General features: G+C 44.7%; 1 protein-coding gene across 1 annotated transcript in view; it reads right to left on the bottom strand.

Moving 5' to 3' along the window:
* Positions 1 to 19,172, bottom strand: part of ARMH3 (armadillo like helical domain containing 3) — a 95,387-nt gene that overhangs the window by 4,260 nt on the left and 71,955 nt on the right. Inside the window, exon 12 of the mRNA XM_035330086.1 lies at positions 2,529 to 2,645. Within this exon, the coding sequence (XP_035185977.1) occupies positions 2,529 to 2,645 (117 nt within the window). The remainder of the gene's footprint in view (positions 1 to 2,528; positions 2,646 to 19,172) is intronic.

Below are 19,172 nucleotides of genomic sequence, written 5' to 3'. Positions count from 1 at the left end.
GCACAATGTGGCTGCAGTATTGCAGGCCTTTGAAAGCGTCTTTGAAAAGGGAATGGGAGAAGAAAGCAAGATTTTTCTTTGGGATTAGCAAGAAAGAGCAGTGCAGAGGCAGAGCCAGAGAAGTGAAGCAGTGCATTAGCCAAGCACGTCAAAGGAGCGAGAACAAGACTGCTAAGCATAAAGGAGCCAAGAGAATGGCTTGGGGAAGTTTCTGCTCACCCATTTAATGGGAGCAAAGAGAGATGAAAAGAAGGCTGAAAAGGAAAATGGCTCCTGCATGTCATTCCCTACCGAGAAGGATTTGCTTTAATGCAATCTCAGAGGCAGGGATTAGAAAACCAGGCAGAATCTGGAAAGAATTGTTCGCAAACAGACCCTGTTCAGGAAGACCTGACGGGGCCTGGATGAGTTTGGAAACCATAGAGGAAACCTCTAGCTCCCCATCAGCCCTGCTCCTCTGGCAGAGCTCCCGAAACAATTTCACTCTGCCCCCTCCACGAAATCCTGCAGCTCTCAGCAGTTAAGTACAATGCTCTGGGTACAGGGATATTACCCCACATCAGACCAGCAGCAAAAGCTCAAGTAAAGACACGGATGCCTAGCAAAAAGGGAGCCTATTACCTACTTTGAAGAGAACATGGGGAAGGATAGGGCAGACCAGGGCCTTTTTGACGAGCTGTTAGAACAATTAATGAAGCCATCAGTTTCTGTGCACCTAGAGGAAAACCAGCGTGGAGGACAGGAGGCTAGCTGGGCCTGCCGAAGACAAACCGTAACAGATCAGGTTGGTTTCCCTCTGTGCTGAGGGAATGGCTGAATGGATTGCAGGGGATTTTCTGTAGCTGTGAGTAAAAAAACATTTAATAGGGTCCCAATTCTCAGGGCATCTCGAGAAGTGTGGATTAGACAGTTTCACAACTGGGTCGATCTGCATGTTTAGATGGTAATTATTCAGGCTTTCCTATGCTCTTGCGAAGGTCCCAGGGGTACCTGGACCAGCGATTTTCAGAAGGCGGGACTGGATTATGACACTAAACTGATTCTTAAATGATACAAAATTTGGAGGAATCACAGGTATTGGAAAAAAAATAGAGGCTAGAAAGAAAGTAATTTTAGATTGTAGCTGTGATGATCTTAGGACCGAGAATGTCATTTTAATCAATCGGCATGATCAGCCTGAGTTTCTGCCAGGCCAAATGGAAAGTGGGACATGCAGGAAGCGAATCAGTCATGCAGCCACGAGGCTGGGGAAGGAGAAGCTGGCTGAGGGCAGGAGCCCATGGGACAGAACAGATGACAACAGAAACATGAATGCGTCTTATTTCTGGAGTACAATAGTGGAAGAAGCCTGTGTCACAGGGAGGCTATCATCAAATTTCTTTGTGTGTATTCCAGACACGGTATCAAATAGCAGGGCAGGAGACAAGAACAGGCACAAAGGAGCAAAGAAAAACATGAAGTGGTCAGAAATGATTTTTGCCCATATCCTACCTAATAGTAGCACTGCAATGACCTAAAAAACATTAAAAGGTTAAAAAGTATGCTGTGGAAGGAATCAAAAGCAATTCAGGCATGCCTGCTCTGGAGCAGAGTAGACAGAAGGAGGTGTAACCTTCCCAAACTCATCCAGGCTCGTGATGGAGTGGGCAGGCATCAGTTACTCATCAATCAGCAAGGACAGAGCTGGAAGAGAGAATCGGTTCTCAAACTGGTTAAAAAAAAAAAAAAGCTGCCAGTCAGAGGCCTCTCCTTTTGTTGAGCACCGAGGTTGATTCAACAGTGAGGAAAAAGCAGGCTCTCCTCCGAGATACCAGCCACTACAGAAACACTGTCTCCCTGGTGATGCAGCCATTGGACAAGAAATTGCCCTGACCCAACAGCTACGATGCAGCTCTCTGGAGCAGGGTGAGCAAACTGGCTTGCTGAAGAACACAACTACCAACCCACACTATATGGGCACAGTTTTGTCTCTGCTGCATTATTTTTTTTTGTGTTTCTTCCTACCATTAGTCCTCTCCTCTGGCAGGAGGGGACATTCCTAGAGAATGCCTTTGCTTTCGTTGCCTGGGAACCCTATGTTGTGAATGACAGAGGAAAGCCATATGCAGGCAGGTGTCTGACCAGCATCACATTCTGCTCAGCCCCATAGTTTGTGGGCTAACAACAGTGAAAAGACTTACTTGCTCTTTGTGATAAACCCAAGGTGGGAGCAATCAACTTTTCCACCATGCACACTTACCACCAGAAAGCACAGCAGAAGGAAGGGACAGAGACTATTTGACTATTTACTGGCCTGAGCAGTCTGGCGGTTCCTCCCCAACCATACACTGCAGGGCAGGAAGCTCCAGGGAGGTTTCAGACCAACTCCAGACATGCAGCATCTGTTCAGGTTCTATTCCTGCCCCATCTTTGGAGGCAGTCCAGTGGAGTAACTAGGCTGCTCAGCTATACTCCGAACGCCACTGCCCAGGCCATAAACAAAAGCTGTGGAACAGGGCTGTTGGTTCTGCAGAGTCAAGGCAGCTTACCAGCTCTTTGAAGAATGCAGCCTCTTTATGCTGCTCCGAATAGCGCTCGTACTGATCCAGCCCATCCTGCAGTTTCAGGGTCAGCGTGTCATAGTTGGACCGTACCACTTCCAACACCTGCCAAAGACAGAAGAGGAGTCAGCATCCACAGCTGCCTTAGCATTGGAGGAACAAGGCTGTGACAGAGCACAGCTCTGGCACCTGTTTTTGCAACATGCACGGCTTTAACAGCCGATATTTGGTACATGAATAACAACAAGGAGGTGGGCATGAAAACATTCCTAATGCCAGTAAGGAACAGTCCTGGAATTTAAAGAATTTCTCCATTCATAACAGCGGATGAGCCCGTAACTACGACAGCAGCAGTTGCCCAAACACAATTACGTCACCAGGAGAAGTAGACATGATCTCATTAAATTAAGCAGCTAATTACTGAGCATGCAACCAAACATAACACAGTAGGCACTATATAAACATGGGTTTGCCTGACCTCTAGGTCACAACAGTGCAAATTTTGCCAGCCCACCACCCTCCTGGCTTGCTAATTACAATTCACAACCTGCTTAAATGTCAGCTTCCACAGCTGCTCAGGTCAGCCTCCACACAGAGCACTGCACTTCTCTCCTAAAAGGAACAAACTTCTGATAGACACTAAGGTGTCTATCTAAGCCTGTTACAGGCTCTGGCATTAGAAACAAGTAGAGACACAAATCCAAGTCTCCCTGCCCAGGAGATGCTTTCTTATTGTCTGGCTTTGCTGCAACCAAAGCGCTCCAGCTCACATTAACGCCTTAATCTGCTCCCAGCACTGGGCTCTACTTGTAAATTCACAGTTACGTGTCTCTGTCCTATTGAACTATTCATTTTCCTAACTAGGGAGCACCAAGAGGGACTCCCACACTGCTTTATAACTCCAAAGCACTGCATGGACAAATTCATTCCTCAAAGCATTTGTAAGTAAGTGACAATAATCTCCCTACCAGGAACCATATAGCTCGGTACTCCTGGGCAAAACATATGCTTGAAACAATTCTCTTAAACACACGAACCTCTTTCCTAGGCTGTTACCGCTTGATCTCAGAGCTAAACAGAAGCACAGGCAGAATAACAACATCGGAAGTTTGCATTGCAGCAGCTTACACTCGTGAAAAGCCTCAGCCAGAAGCACAACACAGGGCATAAGGCGCAAAAGAAGAGTCCCTGTCCCAAAACATCCCTGACTCAGGAGAGATCCTAAGAAAAGCATTGCAGAGGATGCAATACAGCAAACAGTGACGAGTGCAAGAAGGAACTCAATCTTCTCTTGTCCTCCCAACAGTACAAACACTACCCTCAATTGTCTTTTTAGGCAGCTGACAGCTCCTGCCCTTTACAGGACTGAATTGTATCCCCCTATCTCTTACTCTAGAATCCTAGGCTTGCTTGGAATTCCTTAAAATGCTTTTCCGTGATTTATTTCCCCAAAACTTTGCCTGTAGCACTTTTACACAAATGGACACTCATGTAAACACCTTGAAGCAGGCTAGTGCCGGGGTCCCACTAAGGCAGAAAACACAGAGCATCACCCAAACGAGGACTGAGCATAAAAAAGGGCCCCAGAAGTGGTTACCTGGTGAGATGGTCCCATGGCAGCCTCTTTGTGCAGCTCAGCTGTCCTCTGGCATTGCAGAGGCAAGCTAGGGATAGGAATCAGTATTTTGCAAGGTTATTTAAGAACAGCCTGTCAGTGTCCTGCTGCTGCAAGAGCACGCAGCCTCCTCTCCGGGAGGACTCATTTCCTAATTTTGTTTGTCAGCTCCGCTGGCAGAGAGGAATAACTCCCTGCAGTAACAGCCATCTCCACATTCAGCCCGGCCCTCTTATTCCTGCCTGCAGAACTTGTGAGAAGCAGCGCAGAGCCAAGAGCAACGAAGGAAGAAAGGTTTGGTATAGGATTTACTCCAGGGTGCAAGTATCCACTGGAGATGGAGATTGATAGCACAACACACCTTCTGGCAGCTTGCGTGGATCAGAGGGCTGTCCTCCTGTCAACCCAAGGGAGCCAAGTTGACCAAGATTAGTAAAATGCAGGGGAGAAACCCTGTTTGAAAGGCGAGGAGTACAACAGGCTTCTCCAGCAGTAATTCAGGGCGTTTACCCCAGCTATCCCCAGGTCTGCATGCATCCCCTACCAACACACACCCGCCACGCAGCGTGCCCAGACAACAGATGTACACGCTTCTCCACAAAGCAGCTGCTTTCCTCCTTGCTAGTTCTTTGTAGTTCTCTTCAGGCACTCAGCAGGGACCTCCTCAAACCCTGCTGAGCAGTAGTAAACACTGAGGGCAGCGGTGAGCTCTGTAAGCTGCACCCTGTAAACCAGCCCTCCTGTGCCACCTCCAAGGCAGCTAACAGCTCCATTTGATGCTCTAGGAGGAGGGTGGCGAAGGAGGACAGGGCCCCAAAGTCCCTGGTTGTGCTACCCACTTCTTATCGTGATCTCTGTAAACTTGAGATCAGCTTACCCCTTTAGCTGCGTACATTCATTGGCTTCCACTCCTCATCTCTTTTAATTATGAAATAAAACTTAAAAAGAAAGGGTGAGTTAAAAATAAACAGCTTTTCTTCACTGCCTAATAATTTCCCTTTCTTGCTGGTGCTGAAAAAAAAATGCTATGTGGGATCTGAGATAAACCCACTCACAGATCATTTAACTTCATATTCCATAATGGATAGGAACTGTTACTGAGATTAGGACCTGCCATCCTTGAGACAATTTCATCTGCTCTTTAAGATGCAGCTGCGAGACAGAGGGGAGGTTAAAGAGCAGCAAGAAGGTATTAAGAGCATCTAACATGAAGGTTTGAAAGGCATCAGCTTTCTACCCAGATGACAAATACGCACATCCTCCACGTAACACAATATTCTCATCCTTCGCCCTTTATACACCTTTTTTGACTTCTGCTCAGGAAAACTACTGCAGGGATGCTCTTGTACGTTAGAGCTTTATCTGTCAGATAAAAAAGACCTGGGATAATTTAACTGTGAGACTGAATCATTTCTTTTTCCAGACCCTGTCCAAGCTGCTTTTCCCAGAAGTCTCCATGGAAGACCAGAAGACATCATTCCCAACATAGTGAAATACAAAGAACTGAAAAAGGAAGCGACTTTTAGCTGGTCTCTTCCAGGTGGATCTTAAATGGACATCTGGTTTTAAAATTTCACAGGCAGCTGAGAGAACACCACCTCAAGTGTCAGGCAAGTAGAGAGGAAAATGGACTGTAGGTGACTTCCAAGGAGTTTCTTAGCAAGCAACAGGGAAGATAAGACATGACATCCCTCAGATAGCAAGGATGAACATGCAGGGCAATTTTTTTATTTTTATTTTTAAATGCTTTACTGCATCTTCACAAAGGAAAAAAATAAGCAGTCACAAGCTAAATCTTCTTTTAAGACTGATCCTCTAAGATAGCCTACAAAAAAGCAGTATGACAGAAGTGAGCGACTCAGATACGGTGCAATGCAAGATAAATGATGGCTGCTGAATTCCTTTCCTGCAGCTACCTGTATCAGCCCCAGAAGCTGCATTCTCTCATTTACTCCAATGCAACAAACCAGAAGTCAGTGGAGCTGCACCACTGTAATTTAAAGATAATTTGCCGTCAGATTAACCCAGTGCCCCACAGCTCGCTCACTGAGTGCTTTACAGGAATTCCAGACAAAAGCTAGCAATTCAGGCCCCCATCTTTGCATATGTCCCAGCCTTGCAGGAGCTGCTCTGAACAGGCAGAGCTTTCTGCAGCACTCAGAGGATTTCAGCATCCTCCTGCATCTGTACCTGCCATGTCCCGTCTCTCCCCAGTGACTGTCACAACCGACTTGTAACAAGAGGCACCCCCCCGGGTAACGCAGCAGGAATCTTGGGGCTGGCTTCCATTGGAGGGGCTGATACAGGGCTCAGCTGTCTGCAGGATCCCGCCCATGCCATATGGCTGCACCCACAGGAACAGGATGATTTATTTTACAGAGTTGTTGGCTCCTTACTTTGCTGCATCCACCAGCTTACTGCTTCCTTGCAATCTAGATGGACAGCCCCTGAAGAATCAGAGCATCTTGGCCACGAGCACTGGAACCCATTCCCCCCAGCACCAATTGCCCCTGCCCTGACATTTTCCATTTTCAAAACAGACCATGCTTTGCTGTACTGTTATCTACGCATAGACCCCTTCCTCACTGCACCAGCGCTGTTCCTCCGATGCTCAACAAGAACAGACCTGCTGCACTGTCCCAGAGGAGACCAGGCCTGGAATAGCCTTTCCCAGGGAAAGCACAGGATGGTGCACAGCAGTGCCTGACTGGGAGAACACAGCCCCAGTTAGCAGCAAAGCCAGAGGGAGAACTGCCCCAGCAGTGGAATCTAATGGGCATCACACAGAACTGGGGCCTGTCTCTCTGGCAGCCACAGCACAGTTCACTAATCAGTATTTTTTTAACCTGCAGAACCTTTCCTCACCCACAGCTGTACCGACTTTACAACATAACATCAGAGAACGCCACCAATTTGTGCCACCCAGCAACAAACCTGGCAGCGTGTTGATTCTGGGAAGCGTGCACAAGTAATGAGAGAAAAACAGGAAAACCAGAAGCAAGAAGAAAGCAAGGTTTCTGCACAGTCTTGCTAATCAGAGTAGGAGAGGATAAGAATGCAATCAGTCAGCAGTGCCAGCACCTCACTAGAGCCTCTCCAGCCTGCAAATGGTCATTAGCTCCCGTGGCACAAAGGCAGCTGGAAAAGAATCAACTGATTGATCTCGCGTTAAGCAAAAGGCCAAAAAAAAATCCCAGGTTAAAACATTCTCCCCCCATATCCATGCTCAAAGCCTTGGGGCTTACAAGGGTGGGGCTTAGGGAGGCTCTCCAGATCAGGCTAACAAGTCTTCACAGGATGGAGAAGCCAGGTGTGTGTCGCAGCTGTCCCAGGCTGGAAGAGGGAGCAGCCAGTCTATGGGATGGATACGTGCTCGCAACCCCAGTGGACACAGCATGGGGACACTCACAGGTGCCTCCTGTCTAGGATGTTATGGGCACCCCGCCACCTGAGGGAATTATGGCAATCCCACCTCCAAAACTCAGGCAAAGACCAAAAATACCACGAGCAAACCCAGCAGTTTGTCCCTTCAGCTCACAGGAAGAAGGCTATAATAAAGAGTCATTTGGGATTTCCTTTTCCAGAAAAAGGGAATAGGAATGTGTATTTTATGCTAGAGTCCTCAAAGTGGATTGCTTACTCCAGGTTTAGTACAAATCTTCCCCCCCTACTGATCTGCACAAGCAGCTCATGGTCCCTGAGTGCTTCTCCTAGTGAATTCAACTGCATAGCAACATTTCTCACTGTAATGAAACGGCTGCTGCCACCTGGACTACAAAGAGGCTATTGCCTCTCCATAATAAAGTGCCAGATAATTGACATAAATTTTACAGTAGTATCTTCTAATTAATATGGAAAATGATTTTTTTTTTGTTCCAAATGGCATCACACTTCTCACAGAGCAACTGAAAAGTTGCTGATGCAGGCTGGAATCTCTGCTGGAATTAATCCCCAGAAGCTCCAAAGACAAAGCACGTAACTAAATAATTAGAAGTTAACTAAAAACACACACACACAGCTGCCGCATTTCCCACCAGACTCTGCCCGCACCCCTGCCACAATCACCTCCTTCTCCTCTTCCTCCCGCACCGTCTGCAGGAGCCAGGCTCACAGGGAGGATCCCCTAGGAGGATGCACAGAGGTGCGCTGGAAGCAGCTCCCAGCGCCCATCGTGGGACAAGCAGCAGCACAGAGCTTTGGTCTGACCCAGCCCTACCTTACCTCTGCAGCTGTCCTGGAGCTAAATGCAGTGCTGGTGCTTCAGCACCACCCTTTGCCTCCAAGCTGATCAAGCCATGGGTAATAATTCCACATTCATGAATGGTAGGAGGAAGAGGAGGAGGAGGTTGCTGTGACAGTCTAACAATTCAGATACCTCAGGTATGCCCTATACAGCACACATCCACAAATGCACAGGATGCAGAGTGGATCTGGTGAACACAGTGGGAAAAACAAAGATCTGGGCATGAGATGCAAGGATATATAGGCATGCTACATGTGCAAGACATGCAACATGCTGTCATTCCTGCTCCAGTGCCCCAGATCCCCTACCTCAAGCACCTGCTGCCTGTACTACATGCAGGTGAAGGACCCACAGCCACCTCCTGCTGCTGGCTGAGAGCGTACAGCCAGCACAGCCCCCAGCAGCTCACACAGCTGTCACTCTCAGGGAAGGAAGAAGCAGCTTGTCTAACCCGAGGGCAGGAAAAATTCCTGGAATGTGGGCTTTTCCAACAGTTTAAAAAATATCAAAAAATCCAACTAACCCAAAAGATTAAGTGATAGTAACTAAGGGCAAACCTCCCCTCTGAGGTAGGAACCATAACTGCACTGATGCAGGACACATCAGCAATGCTGGGCTGTACGACACAAGAGGTCTAGACACGTTATAGGAGCGCCTATATATACTTTATACCCTTATTATATCTATTATATATATCCTCCTCTAAGGATAAGTGAGGCTCTCCCAGAAACAACTGCCATTCTTCGAACTCTGCTAGCAGAAATTACATCCTGTTTTGGGACAATTTACTCCAGAAATATCTTCAAATCACAACCTGTTAGAAGCCTAAACGTGTTCAGCTCTATTGGGATATTTCTGAATGCCGTGTGATTTCCAGACTGATTGGATCAGTGAGTCTTCTCCCATCATTAAACAGTGTCAGACAACAATTTGTGGAGGACCTGACCTCACTGCTACTGAAGCCAAAGCATTATCTAGCTCCACCAAGAGGAAGCTGTAAATGTGCAATGAAGTCCCCATGCCAAGGTCTTGTACATGAATGAACATCCATGCACAATGCTGGCATTTCCAAAGCTCACACAGGGAAAAAAGTCAAAGATCATGAACACAATTACATTAAAAATTATAAATTAATAAAATAAACACCCTTCAGAGCAGACTTTTAGACCTAGATGGTGAGATCTGCCAGGAACTGGAAGAGGCCCACTAAGCTTGCCTGTTGTTAGAAATTTTGTTAGGAAGGCAGGCAGCAGACAGGATGATGGCAGGAGCATAAAACCCTGAGATAGATAGATTTGCTATTTTGGAGCTGCAGCCCGTTTTGGAGTTGCGAACCCTTACCTCCAGCTGGTGGCATTTATGAAAACATTTCTCACTGCTAGGTATGTAAGAGCACTTGCCATTCTGCCAAGGCTCAAAACGCCCTGCAGATAGCTACCGACCGGACCGTTAATTTTTTTATTTCCCCATTGTGCTTACAATTAACTTAAGTGCTGAAATGTGATGGGCTGTTCAGAGGGAAGCATTTATCTAGCAGCTGCATTCTAGCACAGCAATAAATCAACGGCTGTCACCAACACGTAAGAGAAGAGGAAGAGCATCCTTACGCTCACTGTGCATGCTACCTGTTCAACCAAACTGGCTGCCAGCATTCTGCAAATGAACGCTCTGATTTGTGCACATTTGTTGGTGCAATCCTCTCTTTAGAGGAAGATCTTGTCTCCCTGAACACAGAAAACAGTCAGCAGCAGCTCTCCAGCACAGCAGTTGACTGACCAAATAAGACCAGTAACCCTGGTGCCCAAAACAAGATGAAAGTTTAAAGCAGTTTCTAAGGATGTAAGTTGTGAGCTGCTGTTCCAATTGAACTGAGAAGCTAGGACACATGAAGCTGTTACAGAAATCAAAGACAGCTACAAGAACCTGAAAAACAGCAGCTGATGATTTTAAGAAAAGATCAGAAAATATATATATATTTCTAGGGACAGCAAGCAGAAAGCATCCTGGCAAATTTTGAAAGCAAAATACACAGCTTTGGGTTCAGATTACTTCAATCAGGTGCTAACAGCATATGTGGTGTACACCAGGCAAAGAAGATGATGAGGAAACTAATTTTTAATAAAGAAATTAAGATTTCGCAGAAGAAAACTGGCTCAGAAATGAGGCTTTCTAGAGAACTAATTAGAACAGGGTATTCTAAAAACACCCTTGCCATTCAAGAGAAAAAAGCAAGTGGACTGCTCCAGGTTGAAAGAAACCAAAATCTACTTGTGCCCGAGGGTAAACAGCTGGGAGATTCATTCTGGTTAATCAAAGGTCTACAGTTGTGGGAGGTTTCTGGCACTACCGTCACCTGTTCCAGGTTCACAAGAATCAGAAAAGGATGCAAGAGAGCACAAGCTCCTCATGCAGCCACCACTGACTTCTACAGGATATACTGATTACAGGCTTCGAAAAAAGCTCAATAGGAGCCTGACTTGAAGATCAAGATGAATGAAAGGAGAACACAGACTCTCCAAAAAGTTATGCAGCTTACCACACTTATTTTTTTTCTGCTTCTTAGAGTAATAACAGAGAGAAACCTCTCTGAATGCTACTAGCATAGCCCAGGGCCTGACACTTGCTGAGAAAAAGTAGGTGCTAACCTAGCTCATGGCTTTTATCTTTTATATTATCTGAATCTTGCACACTTTGTGCAACATGAATAAACTTAAAGGAAGCAGAAAAGTTAAATAGCAATATGCTAAAAAAAAAAAAAAAAAAAAAAAAAAAAAGGCCACAAACCAAGCATATGCTGTATATTTAAAGCAACTAGGCAACTACGAACAACACAAGGACATTCCAGAGAAAAACCCTGCTAGGACTAGGGCAGGAAGGTAGCTATTTGGAGGGGCAGAGCTCAGAAAGATCTGTTCCATAGCTCCTGCTTAAATTTAAGCAATTATTGACAACAGAAGGCTAGCTTTTAACTGCACAATAAAAGTGATAAAACACGATTCAGTGGTCTGAGGAGATGCAGTGAGAATGTCAAGGAAGAAGAAAAATAGAACTCACCTGCTTAACTGACCACAGAAGGAAAATGAACTCAAGTCCATTAAGACAGGGAAAACCAGAACTTTTAAATGCAAGCTAGAAGTCTGGAGAGCCAAGAAATCAGATGACCAAGTAACTCTTCGATTATTTGTACTATTTTGCAGTTCTACAATATTTTTTTTCCTGAAATAAGGGTGCTTGAATCTATATACAAGGTTTAAAACATGGGTTATCAGGCTTATACAGTGACAACACAGTACTCCTGCCTAATTTTTGTTCTCTCTAGTAACTTCTAATCCTCTGTTTGCCTTCCTGATGACTGTTGAGCCTTGAGCCAACATTTTCAGACTTATCCCAGAGATTCCCAGAGCCCTTTCCTGCATGGCAATATCTAGCAGACTTCCCTACAGCTTAAAGGCTCTAGGAGCCTTATAAATTCAATCTGCAAAAATTCTTTCTAAACATATTGCCCAAAAGAAACAGGAGAATTACAGTCAATTGGTTAGCTGCAAATAGCTGCTTTGCCTCTAGGGACTAAAGCTGTAGTAGCAGTATGCCAGGGGAGCTAGCTAATAAGGCAAGGTGGGCAGTGCTTGGAAGTTTGCATGCGACTCAACCTGTAGGGAAGTTTTAGCTATTAAGGCGTTTGCAAATCTGGAGTTGAAACAGACAGCTATAAGCTGCTGGATGATCCTTATAAACAAAAAATCCTGTAGTGAAAAGGGAACTTCAGTTGCAAAACGTGTGTTCTAAGGCTGCAATTCCAAAATTGGTTTAAGACAGTCTCAGTGCAGACTACCTAAACTGCACCACAGTCCACAGTTCCTCATTCAAAGGCACCTATTTCAGAATTAAGGCATTCAGATGTGCAACTCGGAAGTGTCTTAAGTATACAAACACTGAGAGTGCTGAATGAGCAGGTACAATGCTGACATCAGGAATAACTGAGAAGGCAGGGAAGAACAGACCTCTTGACTGTCCCCTAGAAACTGAGATTGCAGCTTTGCCACTTAAATGTTTATGAATTATGACAGCGATGATATTCCTACAAAGGAGACAGGCTCAAGTCTATCCCAATCAAGTCACTCCTCACCAGTCCCAGATACACTCTTGGATCCTACTCTAATCTGTGTTGCACAGCTAGGAGAAAACGAAGGGAAAAGTTTCTGATGACGATAGAAATAAGAGAACCAAATAATTTCTCATATGACATGCTGAAAGAGAAAAGCTTGATGATATTTTAATTTGTTAAATTATCCCCTTTTGTGCTGCTGGAATTTTAAATTCCATCCGGGCAATGACCAGAGCTGAAACGAAATGAGCTTGTTTATGCTTGGAAGCATTCATGGCCACCATAGACAAGGTCTTTTGCCTATAAAAAATAATAACAGAAGAATCACAGAGCTACTTAAAGTTGATTGCTAAGCTAATTTGGAAGGAGCATTTGAATGGTTAGTGAGACAGCTGGAAATACAGAGGTTACTACCTAAGACCATCACTTGCAAGGGCATATAAAATGCTAAAAGTAGTGGGCTGAGATTCTTCTTGACTGAAATTAAGATGTGTAAGATAGCTGTCAGCAAGATGAATTTGAGGGGGAGCAGAGACTTGGGCATGGACCATACATGGAAAACAGGCCAGAGTTTTCTCAAAAATGAAACGTCTGCTGCTTGTTACTGTCCTTCTCAGGGAAAGAAGCCTGTGTGCACTCTTTGAAATAAACACAAAGGCACCAAAAGTTGCTGACTCCCTGTTACTTCTAGTCATTTCTCCTTATACCTAGCAGAAGCAATAAGGGCTCAAGATAACTGCTATGTCTCTCAAAAAGGATTCCTGCCACAGCAAAGTGGCATCTTGCAATCCAAAGATATTTGGAGGACAAAAAGGGCTTGTGTGCCTGTGAACTTAGCGTTTATCCCTACAACATTTGTTCTTTAAATCAAACCTACCAATTCACCAGCTTTCTCGCAATTCAGACACTCGCAGCAAGCACCCCAAAACACCACAGAGGACATTGAATTCAGAGTTTTCTTCAGAATTTTTTGCTGACATGAGGCTGAAAAGACGCCTCTTACCTCTACGAGAGTGACCGTGCTATCTCCACAGAGGTTTAGATGCTGGATGGACAGAAAGGACGTGAGACAAAAGGAGAGGTTTATTGCTAATAGACCAGATAAGATTATTGTGTTGGCTGTACGCCCGTCATTGATGTATAAGGGAAAGGTGACTTGTGCTGGCACTGGACCCACTCTCTCCAAAGAATGAGAACAAAACTTATGTATCTTTTCCAAAGCACCTTTTGCTGCTGAAGCTTCAAGCTGAGCTAATTGGTACACAGAGCAGCAAGCTGCAGAACTACCTGTCCACAATGCCTGCCCTCTGAATCAAAAAGCATGTACCCCTTGCTGTCACTGCTCTCAACTGAACCTGCTGGCTGTAGAGATGGGATGTATTTGTACAGCACTACTGAAGGCTTAGCCAAAAGTAATGCTACTCTTTTGTGAGGGCAAGGAGTTGATCACCAAGACTTCCACTTTCTCTCTAAATTTCTTTTACCATATTCCTGGATAAGTTCCTATAGATCTATAAGGGAAATATCATCTCCACGGTAATTTCTGCAGTGCTTGGAGGACGCCATTGTTCTACAGCCTAAAAATCCCTGTGTGAGGATTTAGTGCTCCCAAGAGCCTCTTGGACATCAAACGTTTTCAAAGCTATTAGCTCTGATGGGTTTTTGAATAAGGCTCAGGGAAGCCACTCGCTTGGAATTTCTCATAAGGAAAAGGTAGCTCTGACCTGGCAGGATAAAAATTGCTGAGAAGGAGGAGGAGGAAGAAAGCCCACACAGCCCACGTTCTCTGCAAGCGAGGAAATGAGATTTGATTTACTCCGTGATTCTGAGGTGTGTTCAATTTCAGCTTGAATTTCCACTGCATAAAATTCAGCTTGGCTGAGCAACATCCCCATTAGAGACTGTCCAAAGCAATATAAGGCAATGCACACAATGATCTTTGAAACTGAAGGTTCAAAGCCTCTGTGAGGTTTTTTCCAGCATATTTTTGCATATGCAACTCATAAACCTGTGTCTTCCAAGAAGTTAGAGGAAGATGATATAAAAAAAGCAATTAGATACAGTGCATACACAGCTCCTTATTGTTGCCAATCAATCAATTTATTTTGCTCACTGGTTAATTTCCTCTTACTACACAGCAGAGAACAACTCTGGGACTGTTTTCCATGTTTCAAAGGGATTAGATGATGAGCAGAAGTCACTCGCTTAAAAGGACTTAAGGGCTTCAGTTCAGAGATTAATAACTCAGCTGCTTTTTCGCCAGGTTTTAAAACCACTAATTTGTACTGCATCAGCTTGTAGTTTTATTTGCACAACTATTTTTGTTTAATGGGAATATTAAATCCTGCTCCTCCCAAATTGATGCTGCATTGCCCTCTTGATATTATTCTCACATCTGAACTTTTGACTATATTTAAAGAGGATTTCATGCTTGCTTAGCAAATTAAGAAACAGCACCTAATACTAATACACAGAAGTGTGTGACTTTTCCTAACTAACCAGGCACATTTGTTGAGCAGCCCACTCAGGAATTCAACATCACCAGGAGGCAGGTTGGATGGAAGCTTTGGAGCAGATTGCTGTGTCTCCATCTCACATGGCAGAAAAGCCCTACAAGAACTGGAGATTGCACACATTTGGTCACACGGTAACACACTTCTAAGGTGAGAAAAACCATCAGGTCCATTCCCACCTTGGGTTAACAAAGAACACTTGGTGCCACACTTACCCTGCTGAGAAGCAAGGCACAGAAGCTGAAGGGGGGCACACCTCTGCATTTAATGGGCTCCTGATCTCACAGTTCTGAGAATCACTCACAAGGGGAATTTCACCGAAACAGTGCTAAAATTTAACCCCAGCGCTTCTGCCATCCTCATCTGTATGAATAAAGCTAAGCAAGTTTATTGGTTGAAAAATTCAGGTACTTTATGGTGTTGGCCTTTGATGTAAAGCTACTGTGGCCTGAGCAGGCCTTACTCAGGGAATGCTCATTTCCATATGCTGTTTTAAGGACTGACTTGTGACTGTGCCTAGGGCTTCTGTTTGGTGCATTTTTATAAATGGTAATAAGTAGAGCTGTTCACTTGATTTACTGCTTCTAGATGACAACTGCCAGCTACAATCAGCTCAGGGAGAACAGGAGGGCAGGCCTGGCAGCAACCACAGGATGCAGCATTGTAGCAGCAAGAGATGGTTGTGCGTTAGGAAAGCTGTCACAGTTCTTCCTTCTCATCTCTCTGAAACACGTCAAGGGCACTAATTAACAGGGTATCCAAGGCACACAAAGGCTAAGAAGAAAGAGGATGTCTCTAGTGGTCTGCTAAGGCCCAATCCCAAGATGACTATCAAGACTTTAGGAGCCGGCTGAACTCTCACAGTCTCCAAAAACTGTTTGATACTCAGAATTCAAAGATCACAAGAGCTGCAGAACTGAGGGGAAAAAAGGGAAATAAAGTGACCTACTTTATATTCTATCGTCACATGTTGGCATTTTACGATTCCCTCCTTTTCAAAAGAGGCATATGTAAAGGAATCCTCTCAAACGCATGTGCTGTCAGCAGCATGAGGGCATACAGCCCCCCACAGAAGAAACAAAGGCAGAATAAAACCCAGGCCAAATAATGTTGCTAGAACAACAATTCAATACCCAGAGGGAAGGGAACAAACAGTAGGAGCTATACAGAGTAAGAGAAGCCTGGGGTCTGAAATGCCACTCAGCACTCCCCCAGAAGGCCTTACAGCCTCTGCACAGCACCGTAATGGCCTGATCACCTTTTTCCAACAGCAACTAACAAAGGATAGGTGTGATCTTAGACACTTCAGAAAATTCCTGCAGCAGCTGTTCCTGTCTCTGTAAGAAGAAAGGGAGCAGAAGAATCGGCAGTTTGCAAACACCTGGGCACAACCGTGTAGGATTACTGGCAATGAGGAGAGTATTCCTGAAACCAGATTTACTTTGTAAACACAGCCCTGTCAAGAGCTGGAAAGCAAGGCTTTCTGTGAGAGTACAGGCGGGTGATTTTCCTTTCATTTTTAAAGAGGAACGTTATCAAAATAAAATCCTCCCACTCCCCAAAACAGATTTGACTTTTGAAATGTTTTTATCTTTAAAAAAAAAAGTTCAGGATTGAACCAACCAGTCATATTTCTTCAAGCATCTTGACTTGACCTTTTCCAAACACATCACAGGAAAAGCTCCCCTTGACACATGTAAGCCAAGGCCATACCAAGTTATGAGCTCACATCTGAAAAGCATGGTGGCTTCAGTCCAGGTCATCCAACAGAGCAGTTACCTCCATCTGTGTTTCATTCAGGTGAAGGGCTTATGGGTGAGGATAAGGGACCAGGCTTTGCCTCAAGCTAATAATGCAGCTGAGACAAGACCACAAGTTGCTGGTTTGAATAAACAACTGCCTTCAGATGAGCAATTGGGACAGGCTGGTAAGCAGTCCCAGTACAGTGACTGACTTCTCTATGCTGAGAGGATTTCTATGACATTAACTGCCCAGCCCTAGCACTGAGTCCTAGTTCTGAAACATCGACATACTAAATAACGACAGATGCACTTTTAAGACTTAAACAGTCCTGGTATATGATCCCTCTGGGCACCACTGAGAGCTAAAAGCTCAGCAAGAATTGGATGATGTGGGAAACTGTCATCAGCTGGAGAAATTAAGTTCACATCATGTTAATATTCTCCCCTGCAAAAAGTGTGTCATACGCTCAGGTGTCTGCGAAGAAGGCTGAGATGAGGCATTACAGAAGCTTTCTTTCTATTCTTCTGAAAAGGGGAGTGTTAGCTCAGCAACAGACCAAAGTTTCCTTTCTATACCTACAAAGCAGCTTGTAGGTGGTACTGCAATTAAATAGGTCCATCACTTAAAATAGAAAAGCACATCCTCATAACTGAAATAAAAATTAAGAGTCTGTAGTGAGATGCTTCCATCAAATCATTGGGCTTCAGAAGCATTAGCTACTGCTTCAAAAATCCCCAGCAAAAAAGTCTGGAAGCAGGAAACAAGAGACAGACAGGAAGCCAAAGTTCCAGCATGACTACATTGGTTCCCTCGGAAATCCTCATTTCTCCTATCAGCTCCTGTCCTGGTGTTTCAAGATACCAGAAAAAGTAGTTAATGCAAACAAAACACAGCCTAAAAGAAGTCAATAGCATAGCTCATGTCTGCCTTTTTGAAGCAGGGAAATGGACAAAAAACTACAGATTTTTTTAGACCCATGTTTGGTGTTACGTCCCATTACATAAACTTACAAGTTCATTGGCACGACAGCGTGACAACAACATGTAACATTTCATGTGAGTTAGACAGGTGTCCAACTCCAGTAAGCTACCTATATGAGACAGCTGAGCAAAGACTAGTATCTAGGTTTGGGGAGAAGTTTTGGGGAGAACTATGAGATTTCTAATGCAGGAGAGGAATGGAGAGGGAGACTCTGTCACTAGCCAGCTGAGCACGTTCTTCCTTTAAAAACTTGGAAGAAGGACTGCTGACAGAGAGAAATCCAAGGGTAGGCTCTATGTAACCTCCATATTCACCTAATGATTGCTTCATCCTGGGTTTGGAACATTAATTTTGACAGAAGTAGGAGAAGGCTGTAAAGGACAATGCAATACCTAAATGAAAAGATTGGTGTCTTAGCAAACCATTGCTCTAACTGCAAATTTTGTGGGTACTTTCACTTCACAGATATTGCTGAAGAAATATAACCAGTGTGGAGCTGACAGCACTGCCCAGAGAAACAGGTTCACAGTATCACCATGATATTATATCTGGCTTTTCACTGTGTCAGAGGTGCTCAGAGAGCTCTAGGACAGCTCAGAACATGAGCATAGCGGCTCACTTTGGTCTGCAAAAGATTGGGCAGGCCTTCCTGAAGTCAAAGCCCCCCAAAACAAGCCAGCTAGCCACACTACACCAGCTTCCTGACCTAATTCCAGATGCTAAATCACATTGCCAGAAAGATGCCATATCCTTCTCTGCCATCACGTCACTGCAAGTGGATGTCATCCTGGAGGTACAGCTGGTCACTAGTGGGAGAGGAGCTCACTCACACCATCACGAGTGGGAGGAGAAGCACTCACAAGAACCTCTCTGCTTCTACAGCACATAAGACAGAGTACAGCAGGGCCCCAACCCAGCATTTTCAGGGCAGTCAGGAAGTCTGAGAGTAAGAGTTCAACAGCATTTAGCGTGCTTTCCATCCACCTCAAAAACAGATGCTGTCTGCTGAATAACAATTGCTGAGGAAAATACACTTTGGAAACCAAGACGGGGTTTGTGCATAAATAAGCCTTAAGCACAAATTACCCTTGGTGGGTTCTGCACCCAGTAAGACTTCATGGCAAAGTGTCCAAGGAGGAGACTAGGGCATGGCAGGGGCTACTGAAAACAAATGTTTTTCGATGTCAGTCTGCAAGAAACTATCCCATTCTCCAAATGTTAAGGATTTACCCACAGAATTTCCATACTACTACTCTTACTGCCAGAGGTCAATGTCTACTATCCCATGCTCTCATGGAAGAGAAAAGGTTCCTGCTTTACAATTAACACTCATGCCACTGTGACAACAGTTAATGTTAATGTAAATGGAGGTTGTTGGGTTGCATCAGTTTATTTCAGAAATCCTAGGTATTTTCAGACGATGGTCTGAATA

This window comes from Oxyura jamaicensis, chromosome 6 (assembly GCF_011077185.1).
Source record: "Oxyura jamaicensis isolate SHBP4307 breed ruddy duck chromosome 6, BPBGC_Ojam_1.0, whole genome shotgun sequence".
Lineage (NCBI taxonomy): Eukaryota > Metazoa > Chordata > Aves > Anseriformes > Anatidae > Oxyura > Oxyura jamaicensis.
Note: the sequence above shows the minus strand (reverse complement) of the source record. Positions and strands in the feature narration are given on the sequence as shown.